General features: G+C 34.7%; 1 protein-coding gene across 12 annotated transcripts in view; it reads right to left on the reverse strand.

Moving 5' to 3' along the window:
- ERICH2 (glutamate rich 2) overlaps window positions 1–20,856 on the reverse strand; it is a 38,651-nt gene that overhangs the window by 10,263 nt on the left and 7,532 nt on the right. For 2 of the 12 annotated variants that reach the window (XM_082689452.1, XM_082689454.1), the window contains 3 exons: window positions 19,372–19,420; window positions 19,110–19,146; window positions 10,850–11,037 (listed from right to left, as the gene is read on the reverse strand). In XM_082689452.1, coding sequence (XP_082545578.1) covers window positions 10,850–11,037; window positions 19,110–19,125 — 204 coding nt within the window. In that variant the 5' untranslated portion in view covers window positions 19,126–19,146; window positions 19,372–19,420. Of the gene's footprint in view, window positions 1–10,849; window positions 11,038–11,575; window positions 11,683–14,154; window positions 14,236–14,806; window positions 14,956–16,967; window positions 17,064–19,109; window positions 19,147–19,371; window positions 19,421–20,856 lie in introns of those variants that run through there. The other 10 variants (XM_082689455.1, XM_082689456.1, XM_082689459.1 and 7 more) reach the window with 10 other exon arrangements.

Below are 20,856 nucleotides of genomic sequence, written 5' to 3' on the forward strand. Positions count from 1 at the left end.
TGGGGCTTATGGGAGGGAGAGTGAGTTAAGGAGCTGAGAGTTTGCTGAGGAACTTTTCCAGGAACAAAGGAGCTGGCAGGCTCCATTACCTCCCAACCCCATCATGAACACACAACCACCTGTGGGAACTGGCACAGCAGTGGCATTCTCTACCTAACTTGCTTACACCACATCCCCCCTGCAGCCAGGCTTGCACTTAGTGCTGGTGCTGCAGATGCCCTCCTCCAGAAAACCTCTGCAAACCTTGCCAACACTGCCTCTCCTGACCTCTCATGGAGGACCTGTGCACCTTTGTTAAAACAGCACCCCCTGCCCATGTGTGCTTTGTGGAGCAGCCAGCCAGCCCTATATCCACGGTGGCTGTTCATCCCCCATGGAGGAGGGCCAGTGCCACCTAGTTAAAAGTGCACATCCCGCCCACTACTTTCAAGAGCAAGGGACTGTAGCTGATGTTCCTAACACAAAGAAACAGACACAGAGAGTTATGCAAAATGAGGAGACAGAGGAATATGTAACAAATGAAAGAATAGGACAAAATCACAGCAAAAGACCTCAGTGAAACAGATATAAGTAATATGTCTGATAGAGAATATAAAAAATTATCATGAAGATACTGGACTTGAGAAAAGAGTGGAAGACATCAGTGAGATCTTTAACACAGAGATAATAAAGAATGAATCAGAGATAAAGAACATAATAAATGAAATTAAAAATATACTTGGTCTGGGCACCTGGGTGGCTCAATGGGTTAAAGCCTCTGCCTTCGGCTCCAGTCATGATCCCAGGGTCCTGGAATCGAGCCCCACATTGCTGAGCAGAGAGCCTGCTTCCTCCTCTCTCTCTCTCTGCCTACTTGTGATCTCTGTCTGTCAAATAAATAAATAAAATCTTTAAAAAAAATACACTTGGTGGAATAAATAGCATGCTGGACTAAGCAGAGGAATGAATTAATGAACCAGAAGACAGAGTAATGGAAAGTAATTAAGCTGAACAAATGAGAAAAAAAAAGGACAGTGTAAAATGAAAATAGACTTAGAGAAATCAGTCACTCGATCAAGTATAATGACATTCACATTACAGGGAACCCAGAAGAAGAAAGAGAAAAGGGGCAGAAATTTTACTTGAAGAAATAATAGCTAAAAAATTTCCCTAATCTAGAGAAGAAAACAGATACCTAGATCCAGGAGGCACAGAGACCTCCCCTATTAAAATCAACCAAAGGAGAGCCACACCAAGACACAAAGTAGTCAAAATGGCAAAAAGTAGTGATAAAAAGGTTTTTTTTGAAGCAGCAAGAGAAAAGAAGACAATTACATAGGGAAACCCCGTAAGGCTATCCATAGATTTTTCAGCAGAAATTTAGGTAGGCCAGAAGAAAGTGGCACGATATACTCAAAGTGCCGAATGGGGAAAACTCACTGCAAAGAATACTTTATCCAGAGCAAGGCTATCATGAAGAATAGAATGAGAGAAGAGTTTCTAAGACAAACAAAAACTGAAGGAGTTCAAGACCACTAAATCAGCCCTACAAGAAATATTAAGAGGAACTCTTTGAGTGGAAAGATCATAAGTGAGAGTATGAAAGTAGGAAACACAGAAGCAGTAAAATTAAATATTTCTATAAAAAATCAGTCAAGGGATTCACAAAACGGAAGGATGTAAAATATGACACCATATACCTAAAACATGGTGAGGAGAGGAGTAAATAATGGATTCAAACTTAAGTGACCATCAACTTAATATAGACTGCTATATTCAGAAGATGTTATAAATAAATCTAATAGTTACCATAAATCAAAAATCACTAATAGATAGGCAAAGAATAAAGGAAAAGGAGTGCAAGTATATCATTAAAGAAAGTCAATAAAGAAAGAGAGCAAGAGAAGGATCAGCAAAAACTATAAAAACCATAAAACTAGTAACAAAATGGCAATAAACACATATCAATAATTACTTTGAATGGAAATAAAGCACTCCAATCAAAAGACACAGGGTGACAGAGTAGATTAAAAAACAAACTCATCTATATGCTGCCTACAAGAGACTCATTTCAGACCTAAAGACACCCTCAAATTGAAAGTGAAGGGATGGAGAAAGATTCATCATGTAAATGGATGTCAACAACAGTAACAACAAAAGGCCAGGGTAGCAATACTTATATTGGACAACTATACCTTATCAGACAAACAAGAGACAAAGAAAGACACTTTTTAATAAAAAGGGGACAATACAACAAGAAGATAATAACAATTGTAAATGTTTATGTACCCAATGTGGAGTACCCAAATATATAAAACAGTTAATAACAAATATAAAGAAACTAATCAACAGTAATACAATTATAGTAGGGGATGTAGGGGACTTTAACACCCCACTTACATCAATGTACAGATCATCCAAACAGAAAATCAACAAGGAAACAGTGGCTTTGTTTTTTTTTTTCTTTTGTAGTTGTTACTCTTTTTTAAAAAATTTATTTATTTTTTTCAGTGTAACAGTATTCATTGTTTTTGCACCACACCCAGTATTCCATGCAATCCATGCTCTCTCTAATACCCACCACCTGGTTTCCCCAACCTCCCACCCCCACCCCTTCAAAACCCTCAGATTGTTTTTCAGAGTCCATAGTCTCTCATGGTTCACCTGGAAACAGTGGCTTTGAAAGACACACTGGGCCAGATGGATTTAATGGATATATTCATAACATTCCATCCTAAACAACAGACTATACATTCTTTTCAAGTACACATGGAACATTCTCCAGAATAGATCACATATTATGCCAAAACAAGCTTTAACAAATCCAAAAATATCAAAATCATACCATGAATCTTTTCTGACCACAACTCTATGTCTAGAAATCAACCATAAGATAAAATCTGGAAAATCCACAGATACATGGAAGTCAGACAACATGCTGCTAAATAATGAACAGGTCAAACAAGAAATCAAAGAAATCAAAAAGTACATAGAAACAAACAAGAATGAAAACACAACAATCCAAAACTTTTGTGATGCAACAGAAGCAGTTCTAAGAGGCAAGTTTATAGCAATAGAGGTCTACCTCAAGAAGCAAGAAAAATCTCAAATACACAACCTAAACTTACATGTAAAGGAGCTAGAAAAAGAACAACAAACAAAACCCAAAAGTAGCAGGAGGAAGGAAATGATAAAGATTGAGCACAAATGATATAGAAACTAAAACAAAACAAAGCAAAAAACCCAATAGAACAGAGATCAATGAAACCAGGAGCTGGTTCTTTGAAAAGAGTAACAAAATTTATAAACCTCTAGCCAGAGTCATAAAAAAAGAAAGAGAGAGTGCTCAAATAAACAAATCAGAAATGAAAAAAGAGAAATAACAACCAATACCACAGAAATACAAAGTATTATAATGAATGTTATAAAACATTTTATGTCAACAAATCAGACAACCAAGAAGAAATGGATAAATTTCTGGAAACATATAACCTACCAAAACTGAAGCAGGAAGAAATAGAAAATCTGAATAGACTGAGTACCAGCAATGAAATTGAATCAGTAATCAAAAAACTCCAAACAAACAAAAATCCAAGATGAGAGGCTTTGCTGGCTAATTCTACCAAACATTTAGAGTTAACACCTGTTCTTCTCAAACTATTCTAAAAAGTACAAGAAGAAGGAAAACTTTCAAATTCACTCTAGGAAGCCAGCATTACTCTGATACCCAAACCAGAAAAAGACACCACAAAAAGAGAGAGAGAGAGAGAACATGGGCGAGCACGCACCAATACCTCTGATGAACATAGATGCAAAAATCCTTAATAAAATACTAGCAAACCAAATCCAAGAAGGCATTAACAAAGCTATCACCACTATCAAGTGGTATTTATTCCCAGGATGTGGTCTAATATTTGTAAATCAATGTGATACATCAAAAAGAGAAAGGATAAAAACTATATGACCATTTCAATAGATGCAGAAAAAGCATTTGATAAAGTATAACATCCATTCATGATAAAAGCCCCCCAAACAAACTAGGTTTAGAGAGAACATACCTCAACATAATAAAGGCTATATATGAAAATCCACAGCTAACATCATCCTCAATGGGGAAAAATTGAAAGCTTTTCCCTTAAGGACAAGAACAAGACAAAAATGTCAGCTCTTTCCACTTTTATTCAACATAGTACTGGAAGTCCTAGCCACAGCAATCAGACAACAAAATAAATAAAAGGCATCCAAATCAGTTAAGGAAGAAGTAAAACTTTACTCGCAGATGACATTATACTAGATGTAGAAAACCCAAAAGGCTCCACCAAAAAAACTGCTAGGACTGATAAATGAATTTAGTAAAGTCACAGGATACAAAACCAATGTGCAGAAATCTGTTGCCCTTCTATACACTAACAATGAGGCAGCAGAAAGAGAAATTAAGAGAACAATCTCTTTTATAATTGCACCAAAAATAATAAGATAATAGCAATAAACCTAACCCAAGAGGTAAAAGACATATACTCTGAAAACTACAAAACACTGATGAAAGAAATTGAAGACAATGCAAAGAAGTGGAAAGACATTCCATGGTCATGGATTGGAAGAATAAATACTATTAAACTATCCATACTACCCAAAGCAATCTACACATTAAATGCAATCTAATGTAATGCAATCACATTTAATGATATGTATCAACATATCAAAAACACTTTTCACAGAACTAGAACAAACAATCCTAAAAGTTGTATGGAACCACAAAATATCCCAAATAGCCAAAGCAATCTTGAAAAAGAAAAACAGAGCTGGAGGTATCACAATTCCAGACTTCAAATTATATTACAAAGCTATAGAAATCAAAACAGTATGGAACTGGCACAAAAATAGACAAATAGATTAACAGAATAGAATACAAAGCCAGGAACTAAGTCCACAATTATATGGTCAATTAATCTTCAACAAAGCCAACGGGAAAAAGAGAGTCTTCAACAAATGGCACTGGTCAGAAACATGCAAAAGAATGAAACTGGACCACTTTCTTACACCATACACAAAAATAAACTCAAAATAGATTAAAGACCTAAATATGAGGCCTGAAACCATAAAAATCCTAGAACAGAACACAAGCAATAATGTCTCTAACATCAGCCATAGCAACATTTTTCTAGATATGTCTCATGAAGAAAGGGAAACAAAAGCAAAAATAAACTACTGGGACTACATCCAAATAAAAAGCCTCTGTGCAGAAAAGGAAGCAATCAACAAAATTAAAAGGTAATCTGCTGATTAGAAGAAGATATATGCAAATGACAAATCTGATCAAGGGTTAGTATCCAAAATCTATAAAGAACTTACACAACTCAACACCCAAAAAACAAATAATCCAATTAAAAATGGGTAGGACATGAACAAACATTTCTCCCAAGGAGACCTTTAGATGACCAAGAGATACATGAAAAGATGCTCAATATCACTCATCATCCCCTGATGATACAAACTGCAAATCAAAACTATAATAAGATATCACCTCACACCTGTTGGAATGATAAAATAAAAACACAAGAAACAGCAAGTATATGTAGAGAAAGGAATCCTCCTGCACTGTTGGTGGGAATGCAAACTGATGCCGCCACTGGAAAACAGTACAGAGGTTCCTCAAAAAGTTAAAAAAAGAACTACCCTATGATCCAGGAATTGCACTACTGGGTATTTGCCCGCAAAGCACAAAAACACTAATTCAAAGGGATGCATGCACCCCTATGTTTATTGCAGCATTATTTACAAGAGCCAAATTACAGATGCAGCCCCAAGTGTTCATTGATAGAAAAATGGCTAAAGAATGGAATATATATAATAATATATTATATTATAATGTAATAATAAAATATAATCTATAATACTATATGTTATCATATATAATAATATATAACATATTATATATATGATGGAATATTATGGATTAAAGAATACACTTACCATGACAAAAAAAATTGAAAGATTGTAACAATGAATATATGTACACATTTTACCTAGATTCAGTGCTGCTTAACACTGTGCTGCATTTGCTTTATCTCTCTTTTGATAGATAAGGTATAGATATAGCCTACATATATATATATTTTTCAAAGAAACATTAGAAAGTAAGTTGCAAACACCATAAAACTTTGCCCTGAAATATTCCAGCATGGGTCTCCTAAGTTTATGCTTCACTGTAACATCATATCCTTACCACATCTAAGAAAATTAACCATAATTCTGTAATAAAATATTACATTTAAATTGGGAATTCCCAATTTGTCTTTAAAATGGTTCTATAGCTAGATTTTTTTTTTCCAATCAGGATTCCACGAAAATTCATGTTTTTAGTTGTTAACCACTTTTATTTTTTTTTAATTCCGGTATAGATAATATACAGTGTTTAATTAGTTTCAGGTATATAACATAGTGATTCACCAATTTCATACATCACCTACTGCTCATCACAAGTGCACTCCTTAATCCCCATCATCTCTTTCACCCATACCCCTCCAACCGCCCCTCTGTAATCTTCAGTTTATTCTCTATAGGTAACAGTTTGTTTCTTGGTTTGTGTCTAATTTTTCAAGTTTTCTATAGGCTTGATAATTTTCCAAATAAAAAATTGAGGGGTGCTTGGGTGGCTCAGTCTGTTATGGGTCCATCTCTTGATTTCAGCTCAGGTCAAGATTTCATGGGTCCTGAAACTGAGTCCTGTGTCAGGCTCCACGGTCAGCAGAGTCTGCATGAGATTCTCTCTGTCTCCCCCTCTGCCCTTCCTCCAACTCTCTCACTCTCAAATAAATAAATCTTTATAAAAAAAATTAAAAATTATAAGTTGAGAAAATTAAAAAGGGATGCATTCTGAAAAGAGAAGAGCTTAAGCACAGGTATAGCCCAAGATATGACAATGAGCAATCTCATATTGTCTGGATATTTGTCTGAAACGAAGTCATGGATTACTTTTATAATTAAATGTCAAAAAGAAAATAGAAATAAAATGAACAACTCCAAAGAGTTGTTTGGTGATGGCAAATAGAATTTGAATGCTCTATGATTCATGAATGATTTAGATGTTCATTCAAAGGAAATGTGCTTAAGTAAAATCTTTCCAATACCTGGCATCAACTTTTTTCTCCCTTGTTAAAAGCAACTTATGATATTAAGGAAGTTTCAAAACTCTCTCTATATGCTTTATTCTTTATGCCTTATTCTTTATTCTCTCTATAGGCTTTATTTTAGGAGGAAAATATAACAAATGTATCTGATTTCTTTATATGATTCCATGGCTAGCATTTGGGTTAAATTATATAAAAAGGCAAGCACAGGGGCACCTGGAAGGCCCAGTTGGTTAATCAACTGCCTTGGGCTTGGGTCATGATCCCAGAGTCCTGGGATAGAGCCCCGCATCAGGCTCCCTACTCAGCAGGGAGGCTGCTTCTCCCTCTCCGTCTACTGTTCCCCCTTTATGTGCTCCTGCTCCCCTTCTGTCAAATAAATACAAAATCTTTAAAAAAAAAAAAAAAAGCACCAAGCACATCAGTATTTTTCTTTATGCTAAAACTCTAATTGAGGCACCTAGCCATGATGAAGTTAACGGAGACCAGATGTATTAATCTCCTTCCTAAAACAACCAGAAAATTGTACAAAATATATGAAACAAGAGTTTTCAGTAATTGACAGCAGCTGTCACAGGAGAGTGATCTGCGAGAAGGGAAACAGATGGGTCCTATGATTGCCTCAGTTTAGAGCTGTGGGCTGTCTTCAGGTAACAGCACAGGCAGGCAGCATTCCAGAGACCAGTGATCTGAGTTGAAATAAGACAGTCTGAAGTTCAGAAAGGCCAATATTATATTTTAAGCAGCTCCAACAATCTGCAGAGGTATCTTTTTGAGGCTTTGGCTGGAATTCATCTGCATATGAGTATGCAGAAATGATCTGAGGCTAGAAAAAGAACTGCTGGATGAGCAGGTAGAACAACCAAAGGATCTCACAAAGGGCTGAACAGAAGTCATGTTTTCTCCAGCCAGAGTGGAAGGTCATTTTAATACACAGATCAATGGGCAGAGTCCTCATTAGGGCATTGCCTTAGTAGTCTCCCTTATAATGTAAAGGCTGCTCTGAACCCTCCCAACAAAGCATAAAAAGCAAGACTATAAAAGAAACCTGATTCCAAGAAACTCAACTATGACCCAGTTCAAAAATCCAAAACTATTTGAAGGAAAACAACAAAACTTATATCAAAGAACATAAAATTTATAATGTCTAGGGTTCAGTAAAAAAATTACCAGGCATGCAAAGATGCAGAAAAATATGACCCATATACTGGAGAAAACTTAATCGATAGAAACTGACCCAGGATTAAAAATTACAAAATGATAGCACAGCTGAGAAGCATGTTAATATATGTCATTATTAATGTCTTAAAAATATGTCATTACAAATATGTCATATACTCAAAAGTAAAATATGAACATGATGAAAATAGATATAAAATATTTAAATAAAACTTGTAGAGATGATAAAATATGTGCATTTTATATATATACACACGGAGAGAGAAAAAGAGAGGGAGAGAGAAAGGGTGGGAGGTTGGGATTAAATGGCAGATTATAACTACAAAGAAAAGATTGGAACTTTCCAAAGAAATTTAGAGAAATTTCTAAAATGAAATATATAGATAAAACAAACAAAAAAGTGACATCAGTGACGTTTGGGGCAACACTGGGTGATCTAACATACATGTAACTTGTAGCTCAGAAGAAGAAAGGGAGAGAAGAGTTCAAAAAAATTATTTGAAGACTTAATAACTGAACATTTTCCAAATCTGGTGTAAACTATAAACTCATTGATACAAGGATCTCAATGAACAGAAACAACATGAAGAATACCACATCAAGGTACATCATAAATTGCCAAAAATAACAATACAAAAGAAAAAAAATTTTATTAAAGTCTGAGAAAAAGACATATACAGTTGGACAAAAGCAGTAACAGCAGACATCTTGTCTGAAATGACACAAACTGTCTGACAATGAAGCAGTCTTTCAAAGTACAGATCTTCCTCAATTTACAATGGGGTTATAGCCCAATAAACGCTCATAAATTGAAATAAGTTGAAAATGCATTTAAGGTGCACCTGGGTGGCTCAGTCATTAAGTGTCTGCCTTTAGCTCAGATCATGATCCCAGGGTCCTGGGATCAAGCCCCGCATCGAGGGGGGGTTCTCTGTGGGGGGCCTGTGTCTCCCTCTCCCACTTCCCCTGCTTGTGTTCCTTCTCTTGCTGTGTCTCACTGTCAAATGAGTAAATGAAATCTTAAAAAAAAATGCATTTAATACACTTAATCCACCAAACATTACAGCTTAGCCTAGCCTACCTTAAACATGCTCAGACTACTTATATTAGCCTAGGCAAAATCATAGGGCAAAATCATCTATCAAAACCTATTTTATACTAAAGTATTGAGTATTTCATGTAACTTACTGAATACTGTACTAAAAGTGAAAAACATAATGATTGTAGTGTATCAGGATATAAACATATCCTCATGATGGATTGGCTGGCAGGGAGTTGCAGCTGCCCAGCATCATGAGAGAGTAATCACACCACACATCACTAGCTGAGAAAGAAATGAAAATTCAAATTTAAAACTTGTACTGAATACGTATCATTTTCACATAATGTGAAAAAATTCAAAGTTGAACCATTATAAGTCAGGGACCATCTGTACTGAAAACTACCTGGTAACTTATAAATCTCTAGCTCATGCATGCTTTAAAAATGAAGATAAAATTAAAACTTTTCAGACAAACAAAAAGCTAACAGTATTCACTGATGGAAGAACTGCATTATAAAAAAATACTATAGCAAGTTTTTCAGGTAAAAGGAAAATAATATCAGGTGAAAATTCAGATCAACAGAAAGCTATGGAGAACACCAGAAATGTGTTCCAAAAAAGATATTTTCCAATTAAAAAAACTTTTTAAAATATTGACAACTAAAACTAGAAATAGTGACAACTAAAACTAAAAATAATAACAATGTATTATAGGGCTTATAATATACATGGAAGTAAAATGTATGACAATAATATAAAGGATAAGAAGGGGGTGTTATAAAGTTCTTACAATATACGTGAAGTTCTATAATGTTAATTAGACTGTGATACAAGTGGGGTAAAACTGTTTTGTTCTCCATAGAATTATCAGGAAATGTTTATGTACAGCTTTTGCACATGATGTTTCAGGCTTCAGTGTCTTTGTACATATTGTTTCCTATGCCAGGAATGCCTTCTCCATTCTACCAGATGAATTCCTAAGCTTCCCTCTTCCTTCAGGAGGAAGAGACTCCACGTCTCTTCTAAAAATCCTTCCTTTATTCCGTTTCTCCTACTTCTATTCTCAATTAGTCATTTAACCCTCCCCATGCCCAGGGAACCTCATAAATACTTCTGCTAGCACACATTTCATTGTTTATAAAATTGTACTATATACATAATATATACTTGTTAGTTCTCAAGGGTAAAGACTTATCTTTCTTATTTATCTCTAAATATCCCTCCAAACTAGCATGGTTCCTAGTTAATGTAGCAAGCATTCCTTAAAGCGGTCCTTGCAGAGTTTGATACCAAAACTTCTTTTATTCCTGTTTCTGCCTTTACCAGAATACTGTAAGCCACTTACAGAATCTTCTCTCACCTCTAACTTCATGAAGGCAGTAAGAGAGATGAAAAGCTAGGTAAGCATCTGTATATGGGCAAGGATCTCTATTATTTTTTAAATCTTCAAGGCTATACACTATTTAGTAATTTTAATATTTTTAAGTTTCTTAAATTACAATGCACAAGTTAAACTTACTTCTGCCATTAATTCTAATGGGGCATGAGTATCCTTACTAGGGTTACCGTCTTCATCATTATCTTCATCATTGGTATCATCTTCACCATCATCGTCCGTGGATTCAGACAACTTATCATCAATATCCTGAAGGCAATGTTCATTATTTTTCTCCTGCTCTGCAAGGACTGCATCTTTAACCAGTTGACCTAAGATAGAATATACATAATTTAATCAATAAATATTGAAAAGTTCAAAAATTAAAAATGGTTACTCCTAAATTAAAATGTAACAAATGTACATGTTAACTATATGGTCTCCTGTAGTTTATTTTTTTCATGACTAAATGGTACCGCAATGATCTTATGTGATTTCCATTTCCAAAAAAGGCAGTAAAACTGCCATGAGGAAAAAACCCAAACCAATAATGCTGAATTAATCTGAGTGTTTTTTGGTGCTTAAAATTTTAATATACAGAAAACAATTTGTTTATAAAAAATGATGATTTCAAGGAAAAAGAAATTAATGCTATTCTATCTCCAGAAATACATTTGTATTATATGTTATATATATTATAATTTACTTTATAAATTATTATATATAATGTACATTATATGTTATTATTATATAATACAAAGCCCATTATATATAATATAATATAATATAATATAATATAATATATAGTATGATGTACATTATAATATATATAATATATAATGTTATGACATAGTTCCAGAAATACATTACCTTCACATGGGAAGGTAAATATGAAATAAAGCCTTGGAGAATAAAATAAGACTGGAGAGGCTGAAGAGTAAATCATTCTTAGGCAGGTCAGGTCACTGCTCAGATACCTGGATACCGAAAAATAAAAATAAGTACCAATGACTACCCATCCAGTGCTCTACACTAGGCGGAGTCACAAGAACTCAAAAATGAACAGTTCTTGACCTCAGGTACTCATTCATACTCTAACTGGGGAGTCAGAAACATAAAGGATAACTATAAAACAGTATAGAAGTACGGTGACAGACATGTACTAGGTAAATGATAGCAGAAAGGAGGACCCCATGCCACTCTGGACAGTGGTCAAGAATCGTCCAGTCCGAGCAGATCAGTTTTTCCAAGGGGAGAGGACAACACGAGGCAACACAGAAACAAGAATGTGTGTGGCATTGACAAAGCACTTTGATGCTACTTAGGGGTGAAGGTTGAAACTGCAATGGTGACAGATGTGTCTGGAAAGGTAGGTAGATCATGGGGTTTTGTAGACCAGGAACCTTGGAGTTAGGACCATATTCTAAGAATAAAGGGATTACTAATAAAGGATTTTGAGTAGGAAAACAAGTATGATCAATTCCACATTTCTTTTTTTTTATTAAAGTATTTTTTCTATTTTTTTTAATAGCTTTTATTTACTTATTTGACAGAGAGATACAGTGAGAGAGAGAGGGAACAACAGGCAGGAGTGGAAGAGGAAGAAGCAGGCTTCCTGCTGAGCAAGGAGCCCGATGTGGGGCTTGATCCCAGGATCATGGGATCATGACCTGAGGTGAAGGCAGATGCTTAACAACTGAGCCACCCAGGTGCCCCCAATTCTGCATTTTTTTAAAAGATTTTATTTATTTATTTGACAGACAGAGACCACAAGTAGGCAGAGAGGCAGAGAGAGAGGGGCAAGCAGGCTCCCTGCTCTGCGGGGCTCGATCCCAGGATCCTGAGATCATGACCTGAGCCGAAGGCAGAGGCTTAACCCACTGAGCCACCCAGGCGTCCTCAATTCTGCATTTCTGAAGGAACACTTGGCTAGCAGGGTGGAAAGTATAGTTGAGGGGAGACCAAAAAAAAAAAAAAAAAAAAAAAAAAGCAAGAAGAGAAGTCAGAGGTTTCTTTAAAAAGTCCAGGTGAGAGAGACGATTAATGATAGGGCACTGGTAAAATAGGGATGGAGAGGAGGGGGAACTTAGAGAAATATTTAAGAGGTAAAATCTCAGGGCGCTTGGGTAGCTCAGTGGGTTTAAGCCTCTGCCTTCGGCTCTGGTCATGATCTCAGGGTCCTGGGATCGAGCCCGCATTGGGCTCTCTGCTCAGCAGGGAGCCTGTTTGCCTCCCCCCCCCCCCCCGGCCCCAAACCCCGTTTGTCTCTCTGCCTACTTGTGATCTCTGTCAAATAAATAAATAAAATCCTTAAAAAAAAAAGTAAAATCTCCATGATACAATCTATTAGAACATTTTCCAATAGTATAATTCTTACACTATCTTCATTCACTTTGCCATATGAGTATCACCTAAACTATTTACTCAATATTTTTCCTTGAATCTACTTTAACACACAAATTTTATCAGGTCATAATATTACCATCCATGAAACTGATACATGTATGAATAAAAATAACATACAATAATCCTAACAAACATTATATACCATTACTCTTCTGAACATTACATATATCAACTCATTTAATTCTCTCAGCATCTCAATGAGGTATATACTATTGTCACTCTGTTCACAGATGAAACTGAGGGACAGAGCGGTTAAATAACCTACCTGACTTCACACACTAATTAAGTGGTAGATCTGGCAGTCGGTTTGGCTTGAGTTCATATTCCTAACCGTGTCTTACCTTTTCCTGACGCATAAGGATATACAGTTCCATTAAACGAATTAATAGGAAAAAACTGTGTGTGTGTTTCCTAAAATTCTCTCTTTGGGAAAGACTACTGAGTGAGCTCGTCAATTCCTCTGGCTCTCCCGATGTCTTTCAGTTTCAAACAGAACTTGCATGATACCTTGCTTTCATGTAAGATTTTGAGTGTACGCAAGTCTTGTGACATGGGAGTTTGGCCATTGGCTACTCCAAATCATGTAGATTCACTTGTTAGAAAGAAAATGAAGAAATCCAGGAGAGCTTGAGAGAGGACAATGTTAAGAAAATGCAGGCCAAAAAAAAAAAAAAAAGGAAAAGAAAAGAAAAGAAAGAAACAAAGAAAAAGAAAGGAGGAAAGGAAAAGCTGATAAAAATTCCCCACTCTAGGGCGCCTGGGTGGCTCAGTGGGTTAAGCCGCTGCCTTCGGCTCAGGTCATGATCTCGCGTCCCGGGATGGAGTCTCGCATCGGGCTCTCTGCTCGGCAGGGAGCCTGCTTCCTCCTCTCTCTCTCTCTGCCTGCCTCTCTGCCTACTTGTGATCTCTCTCTGTCAAATAAATAAAATCTTTAAAAAAAAAATTCCCCACTCTAAAGCAAACTCCTGACTAAACCAAAAAATGCTACCCTGGAAAGGGTCACCAGTCCTTCCTAGAATGGCTAGGCTCTTCAGGACATCTACCTGCTTCTGTTTCATTTACAGTCTCCATTCAGCTCACAGCCACCCTGATCTTCTGGTGGGTACTCAGCCTGCTCACAGACTCATCACACTGATGTCATCAGGGGAAGTTCATAATAAGGAATTAAGGACTTTATGTGACATAACAGGGTCTCCTTCAATTCACAAATGCTGAGCATCAAGGGAAATTTCCGGATCCCTAGAGTTAAGATAGTCCTCCCCCAGGTGCCATTTATTTATATTATAGCACCTACCACAATGTGTCATTGTCTTATTTTTTAGTATTATTTATTTTTAATAGTTGACTACCTCCCACTAGAATGTGAACTTCATAAAGTTGCCTATTGTGAACTATTGTATCCACAGCTTCTAAAACAGTCCTGGGACTCAATAAACCATGTTGGATGAATGGAACTTAATGCTTTCACAAGTGTTTTAGTTCATTTGAAAATTTAATACCTCATCATTATCATTTTTTATAATGTATACCATGGATTCCACACCCAACTGCATATCAGAATCATGTGGTACCTGAATTTCAAAAATTACTGGTCCTATGACCTGCTCCAGACCTATAGAATATCAATATCCCAAAGGTCACGGAGGAGGCCTCAATAAAAAGCTACATTTACTCACACAAAACAAATGTTATCACCTGTGCTTTCCTTTAAACAGGAAGATGACCGTAGCTTAGACTGTAGGTTCATTTCTGTATCTTTATTTTCAATACTCTTTGAAGATGCTCTATTTTCAGTGTTCTTTAAAGGAGCTGTATTTTCAATATTTTTTGAAGAGACTTCCTTCCTAAATGTTAACGTAAATAGTGAAAAAATACTTTCCTAGATCACAGTTCTATTTAAACCTTCACATGCATTCATACAAACACACTTAATATAAATACAAAATATATCAACAATAAACTGGATAGCTAAAATGTAATATCTTTTTTGTGGAAAAGTATTAAAAATAATTTTTACTGATGATTAAAATTCAATTTCTACTTAGCATTTGTCGTTATCATGTAATGATCCTTAAAATCTTCTCAGGGTTCTTTAACATAGAGAATACAAGCAATCAATTACATGAATGTCTTTGGCACATCATTATAATAAAACTAGGGATACTAGCCTTGAGGTTTTTATAGATTTATAAACCAGTTCTCACCATTGCTAAATGCTACACTTATTTAGAGTCTAACACTAATATCAAACCTTGGTCATGACACAAAGTAACCTGCTTTTTCATTAAGCAGCCGAAATAAAGGTGAGTTAATTTTCTCTTTTAGCCTTTAAGCCTGAAACTTTATGTCACTAATAATGCATTAAGACAGAAGATTTTTGTGTGGCACACTCTGTTTACAGAGAAAGATATTCCTGCCCCTTGAAAAATAATCCCAAGTCTCTTTTCTGTGTTTTTAAGATTCTTTGAATATGTCTCCTTCACCAAAAAAAAAAAAAAAATTCAACTTCTACTTTGCATGTCAAGACATAAAAAGATGTGAAGCATTTTTCTTGCCCCAGTTATGGTGGCTCTTCTTCTGACTGACATATGAATCCAGAACATGAGTATAGTTAAGTCAGTGATCTTGTACAGTGACTTAGCCAACAGGCTGAATGGCCTATCACGGGAGGGAATGGAATCTCATTTCCTCAATATATACACCTAAAGTAAAACCCCTCTCTAGTATGAAAAATGCAAAGTTGATTTACATTTGTTCTGCCTCTGCCCTCCTCGTTTTTCTAATTGTGGAGAAAAAAAAAAAGCATCCACGATGAAACTCTACATATAAAAAGTTGAGAAATCAGTTAACTATTTAATTTCTAGTGAGATTCCTGTTATGTTACAGTTTGCCACAAGTGATTACTAGAATTTATATGCTCTAACATCTAATCTAAATAAAATAACTTTGCTGTCTTCCCCCCAACAAATTAATGTTTAGTTGAATCCAAGATACCATGTATTTATTATAAGATATGCTGTTATTTAAGAAAGAAGTTTAAGTGTAAGATGCCATCAATTGTAAGAGATGTTAAAATATGAAGAAAATATGTGTGCTTAGAGTCTATGAGATATGGTACTTAGATATTCACTAATTATATCCCTAAAAGAGGGAATTTATCTGGTCTAGTTTTGAGTATTTAAATAATGAGAAATGCCTCTAATAAACCTTAATGATACAACATGGAGGAAACCAATGCCCAATATTAAATGGGATATTACTATTTGGAAGTAGTGAACATGTCATAAAAATACATATGAGAATCAACAAAATCATTTTAACAGTAAAATACGAATTCCTTTTCTGCTCACTTTCTGTAGTCTTTCTCATATCTAGTTTTAAAGAATCAAAGGCCCGAGGTCTAACCTCCTCTTCAACTACAATCTTTTGATTTCCATTTGAGAAAGTGACATTATTTATGGTAATGCTTCTAGCATTTAAGAAAAATAGATAACTGAACTGGTATACTCTAAAAGATTTGTTTTCTTTAATTCAAATAGTTACAGTTAAGGAATGATTCAAATTTTTACTTTATATAATATCCTTTGGAAATGGAAGATGTTTATTTAAGTTTCTACTTAGGTTAAAGAGCCAGTCAAATTAGATATCCTACTGAAACATATTTATGTTAGAACATAGATAACCTAGATTTTGGACTGTTCCTAAAAATCTATTAAGAGTTTTGGGCATATTTATGAAATGGCCCCAAATTTCTATTGGGATAATTTTTTTAGTAAGTTTAGATTTCAAACTTTGTCTTAAAAATAATTTAAACTTGTCAAACATAGGCTTAAAACTGAAATTGATTAAAACTTACTTTTCTGAGAATATCCTAGCTACATTTAGAGAGACTTGTGTTGGTAAGGTACAAAGTTTGCTTGCCAATCCTGGTCTACGTCCAAAGAGGCATTTACTTAAAGTATAAAAATAGAAATAAAAAAACAGACTTGTCATTCATCTTAGAAGAGATAAAACATACGATTATGGAAAACCTATAGATACATTTTTTCAATTGAATGCTGTGGATTTACTTCAGGCATTCCCCACCCCCTACATCTTTAAGTATGCTTGAAAGCTTGACCCCAAACCCAACAGATCAAGGGTCCAAGATCTATAAAACTTCATCTAGCATTAAAGACATATTGTACTTTTATCACTGAAAATTGTTAATTACATGCAATTTGTTGGGTAGACAAACTCTTTCACACATGGGATTCATGGGAAAAGAGGAAATAATAAATGTGGGCTTTGCAGCACAAAAATTTGAAACCCTTTGTTTATAAGTCCATACACTCCTTATGCCTCAGAGTAGAATAAAGTAGTTGTCAGAAGATTAAGGCAAATCTACTGCCACTGCTTCACTTGACAAAGAAGGTGGGGGGGTTGGGAGGACATAGGAGGAGGTGCTGCCAGAGGAGGTGGAGAGTGGAAAGAAAGCTATACTGAGAAAATGCATCACCTTTCCAGGTCACAGTGCTCTTCAAGCAAAGATCCTCCATGATTTTCTATTTTCCTACTTGATCATTTTTTTCCCAGGCCTGGCCCTGTTTACGTTGAACTCTGGGTAAGGTACCCAGGTGACAAAGTCACACACCTGTGAAACTTACTGGCTACACTAACCATTCCTCCTCCTCCCTCCAAACAACAATCAAACCAAACCCAAAATATTCTCTGCAAGTGAACTGAAGGGAAGATGATTTTTGTCCTTGTACAAATTAATTTGATAAGCAGATGCAATTATTAATGAGATCAAGAGAACAAGTAATCACTCTGCTTTTCTATTTTGGCCCAGGCTACATTTGATTTATCCCTGGGGTTTAACTCAGTATGTGGATTTCCCCTTGCTTTAGTTCCAACACTGCTTATCAACCATCTATGAACATCAGTATTCACAGACACAATAGTAATATATTTTCATTAATGACCTATTATTATTGAAAATTATATCATACTTCCTTCAAAGACTAAAATTTTCTTACATTTAAAAAATTTAAATATTTTTCAACCATGTAATTGGATATACATATTCACATATAGATTAATATACTTAATGAGGCATTTATTTTTTCTGATTATCTATAATAATCTGTAATAAACATAGGTTCTCTGTCTTTGATCTGTTATACATTCTCTTTAATACAAAAATATGTAATTAAATATAATTTACAACAAAGGCCAAGGTGACTCTAATTTTAATTTTTAGCTTTGACAGCATGAAAATTAAAATGTATATTGCATAATGTGAAAAATTTCCCAATTTTATTCAGAATAAACCAAAATAATATCAGTTTGGCACCATTCTACCAATCTGTCAATAATTGATCTCTATGAATGTGTTTTATGATCAACTTTCAAAGTATAATTTTTCATGGAATTAATAGAATTTTTTCCTCAGGAGGTAGGAGATGATCATATCAGGAAGGGTTTTGATGAATTATCAGAATTAGTGCCTTGAACAAAGCAGGTACTTAAAATTTAGCTACTACACTGAAACTGGACTATGATTCTTTTTAACACTAGCCCCCTTCAACTAATTGGGGTGATCAGTTTCCCTTATTTAGTAGTAACGATTCATCTCATAGTAAATAAAGAATCTTTAATTTTAAAGTAAATATTCATTTAAAGGGAAATTCTGAAAGAAATGAGAAAGTATCAAAAGGAAATAGGAATGAACAATGAAAGTAATATAAGTAAAATACAGACTACTTGGTATTTCAGCATTTAAAAAGTAGAAATGACTATTATGTATACCTCTAAATTTTTATCAAAATTCATTTTTCATTTTAAATGTTCTTTTATCTAAGTAACAATTGCTTTCACTGAAGCAAAAGCTAAAGTGCTAATCCATGCATTTCTGGCCTTTCAAATTTAATTGGATGACAAATGATTGCATTATCTAGTTCTAATTGCTTAAAAGGCATGTGATAGATCAGCTGCACAACCAGAGACATCTTCTTACTCTGACATTGCTTCATTTGGTTCAATCATCACTTTTCCTGAAAGAGAAGAAAACCAACTCAGTATTTCATCTGTCATGATGTTCCTAACAGAAATTCCTGATCTGCAAATACATTTCAGCGTTTTTTAAATGACAAGCAACATAATAAAGGATTTAACTACTAAGACTTCAACTACATTTAGTCACTCCAGCAGACTATCTTCTTAATATTTAGGACCAAATGGTGATGAAACATGCTCTTTTTAAGTAATGAATCATTTACCCGTTGAGTCAAACACTAGCAATCTGCCATTCTGTTTATATTTTTGTACCTAAAATAGAAGCAAAAATAAAAACTAGCATTATTATTTTAGTTTGAGGTATTTGAAATAATTTATGCATAGCCTTTAAATAAACATTTCTTTATCTAGGCTAAAATATAATTTTATACTAAAGCCAATTTTTTTAGAAACTATGTAAATTGGTAGTAAAAGAGATTTAAAACATCCTAAAAATAATTTATATAGTCTTATCTTACAGCATCTGTCTTGTCTAGATAATTCTTGCAGAAAAACCCCCAACTTCCTAAGTCTTTAAATACTATATAAATTTAGACTGTAAATAAAACAATGCAGGAGTCTATCGGAAGGATATTAAATATTTTGGCTTTTTTATATAGTAGTATCACTTCCATCCTAACTCTAAAACCTCATTCTTTTGGATTATGAAATTGGGTTGAAAAAAAAAAAAAGTCTAGAGAAAGTAGCCCTTCCCCTTCTCCCCATTTCACATCAGAGCTTATGTAAAAAGAGCTGTAGGAATGCTTCTGGTGTTAGAAAAGTGATGTATTAAATAAGCCTCTAATTCTGTGCTTCTGTTTTGCTTTTACATAATTTGGACTCTAGATCCAGATCCAAATACAATCAACAGCAGGTTAAGGATTCCCCTCCCTTTCCTATTGAGCTGACCCCAGAAATCATAAATTCATTTTGGCTTATCCTTCTAACACCACTTTTCTCCCCTACTTCAACAAAATAAAACAACATAAATCAAACTGCCACATTCCAGTTCATCTGTGTTATGAAAAACAGTGTATTTAAGCCAGAACAAGAAATTTTTTCATGGTATTTCAAGATGAGATATTTTAAATAAAATATTTTTATTTCAATAAATACAGTTAGAAATGTTTTTTATTTTATCTAAAGATACATTTTATTTTATTTTAAGATTTTATTTATTTATTTGACAGAAACACAGAGAGAGCAGAAGCATAAACAGGGGGAGTAGGAGAGGGAATGCTGGCTTCCTGCTGGGCAGGGAGCCCTATGTGGGGCTCAATCCCAGGACTCTGACATCAAGACCTGAGCGGAAGGCAGATGCTTAATGACTGAACCACCCAGGCATCCCCCAAAGAAACATTTTAAAATGCAATTCTTAAAAAAAAAAAATGCAATTCTTACCTTGTAAGTTCCCCTATGTATTTATTAATACTTATAAATTACAATATTTTTTTTGTGAATGTTTGGCTTTCTTAGGTTACCCTAAATAGATTTTCCTATAATTAGCCCTTTACATATTTGGGTAAATTTAATTTTAACTGTAAAGACAAAAATCAACTTTTAGTGGTTTTTGTTTTAAGTATGAGAGAGACCACACTTAAATTTTTCATAAATAACAATTCACTTGCCCTCTCCTTCACCAACACTTGCTGTCCCCATATCCCAAGCAAGACTTAAAAAATTGGTGATAGGGGCGCCTGGGTGGCTCA

The sequence above is a fragment of the Mustela nivalis genome (assembly GCF_964662115.1).
Source record: "Mustela nivalis genome assembly, chromosome: 11".
NCBI classification, from domain to species: Eukaryota; Metazoa; Chordata; class Mammalia; order Carnivora; family Mustelidae; genus Mustela; species Mustela nivalis.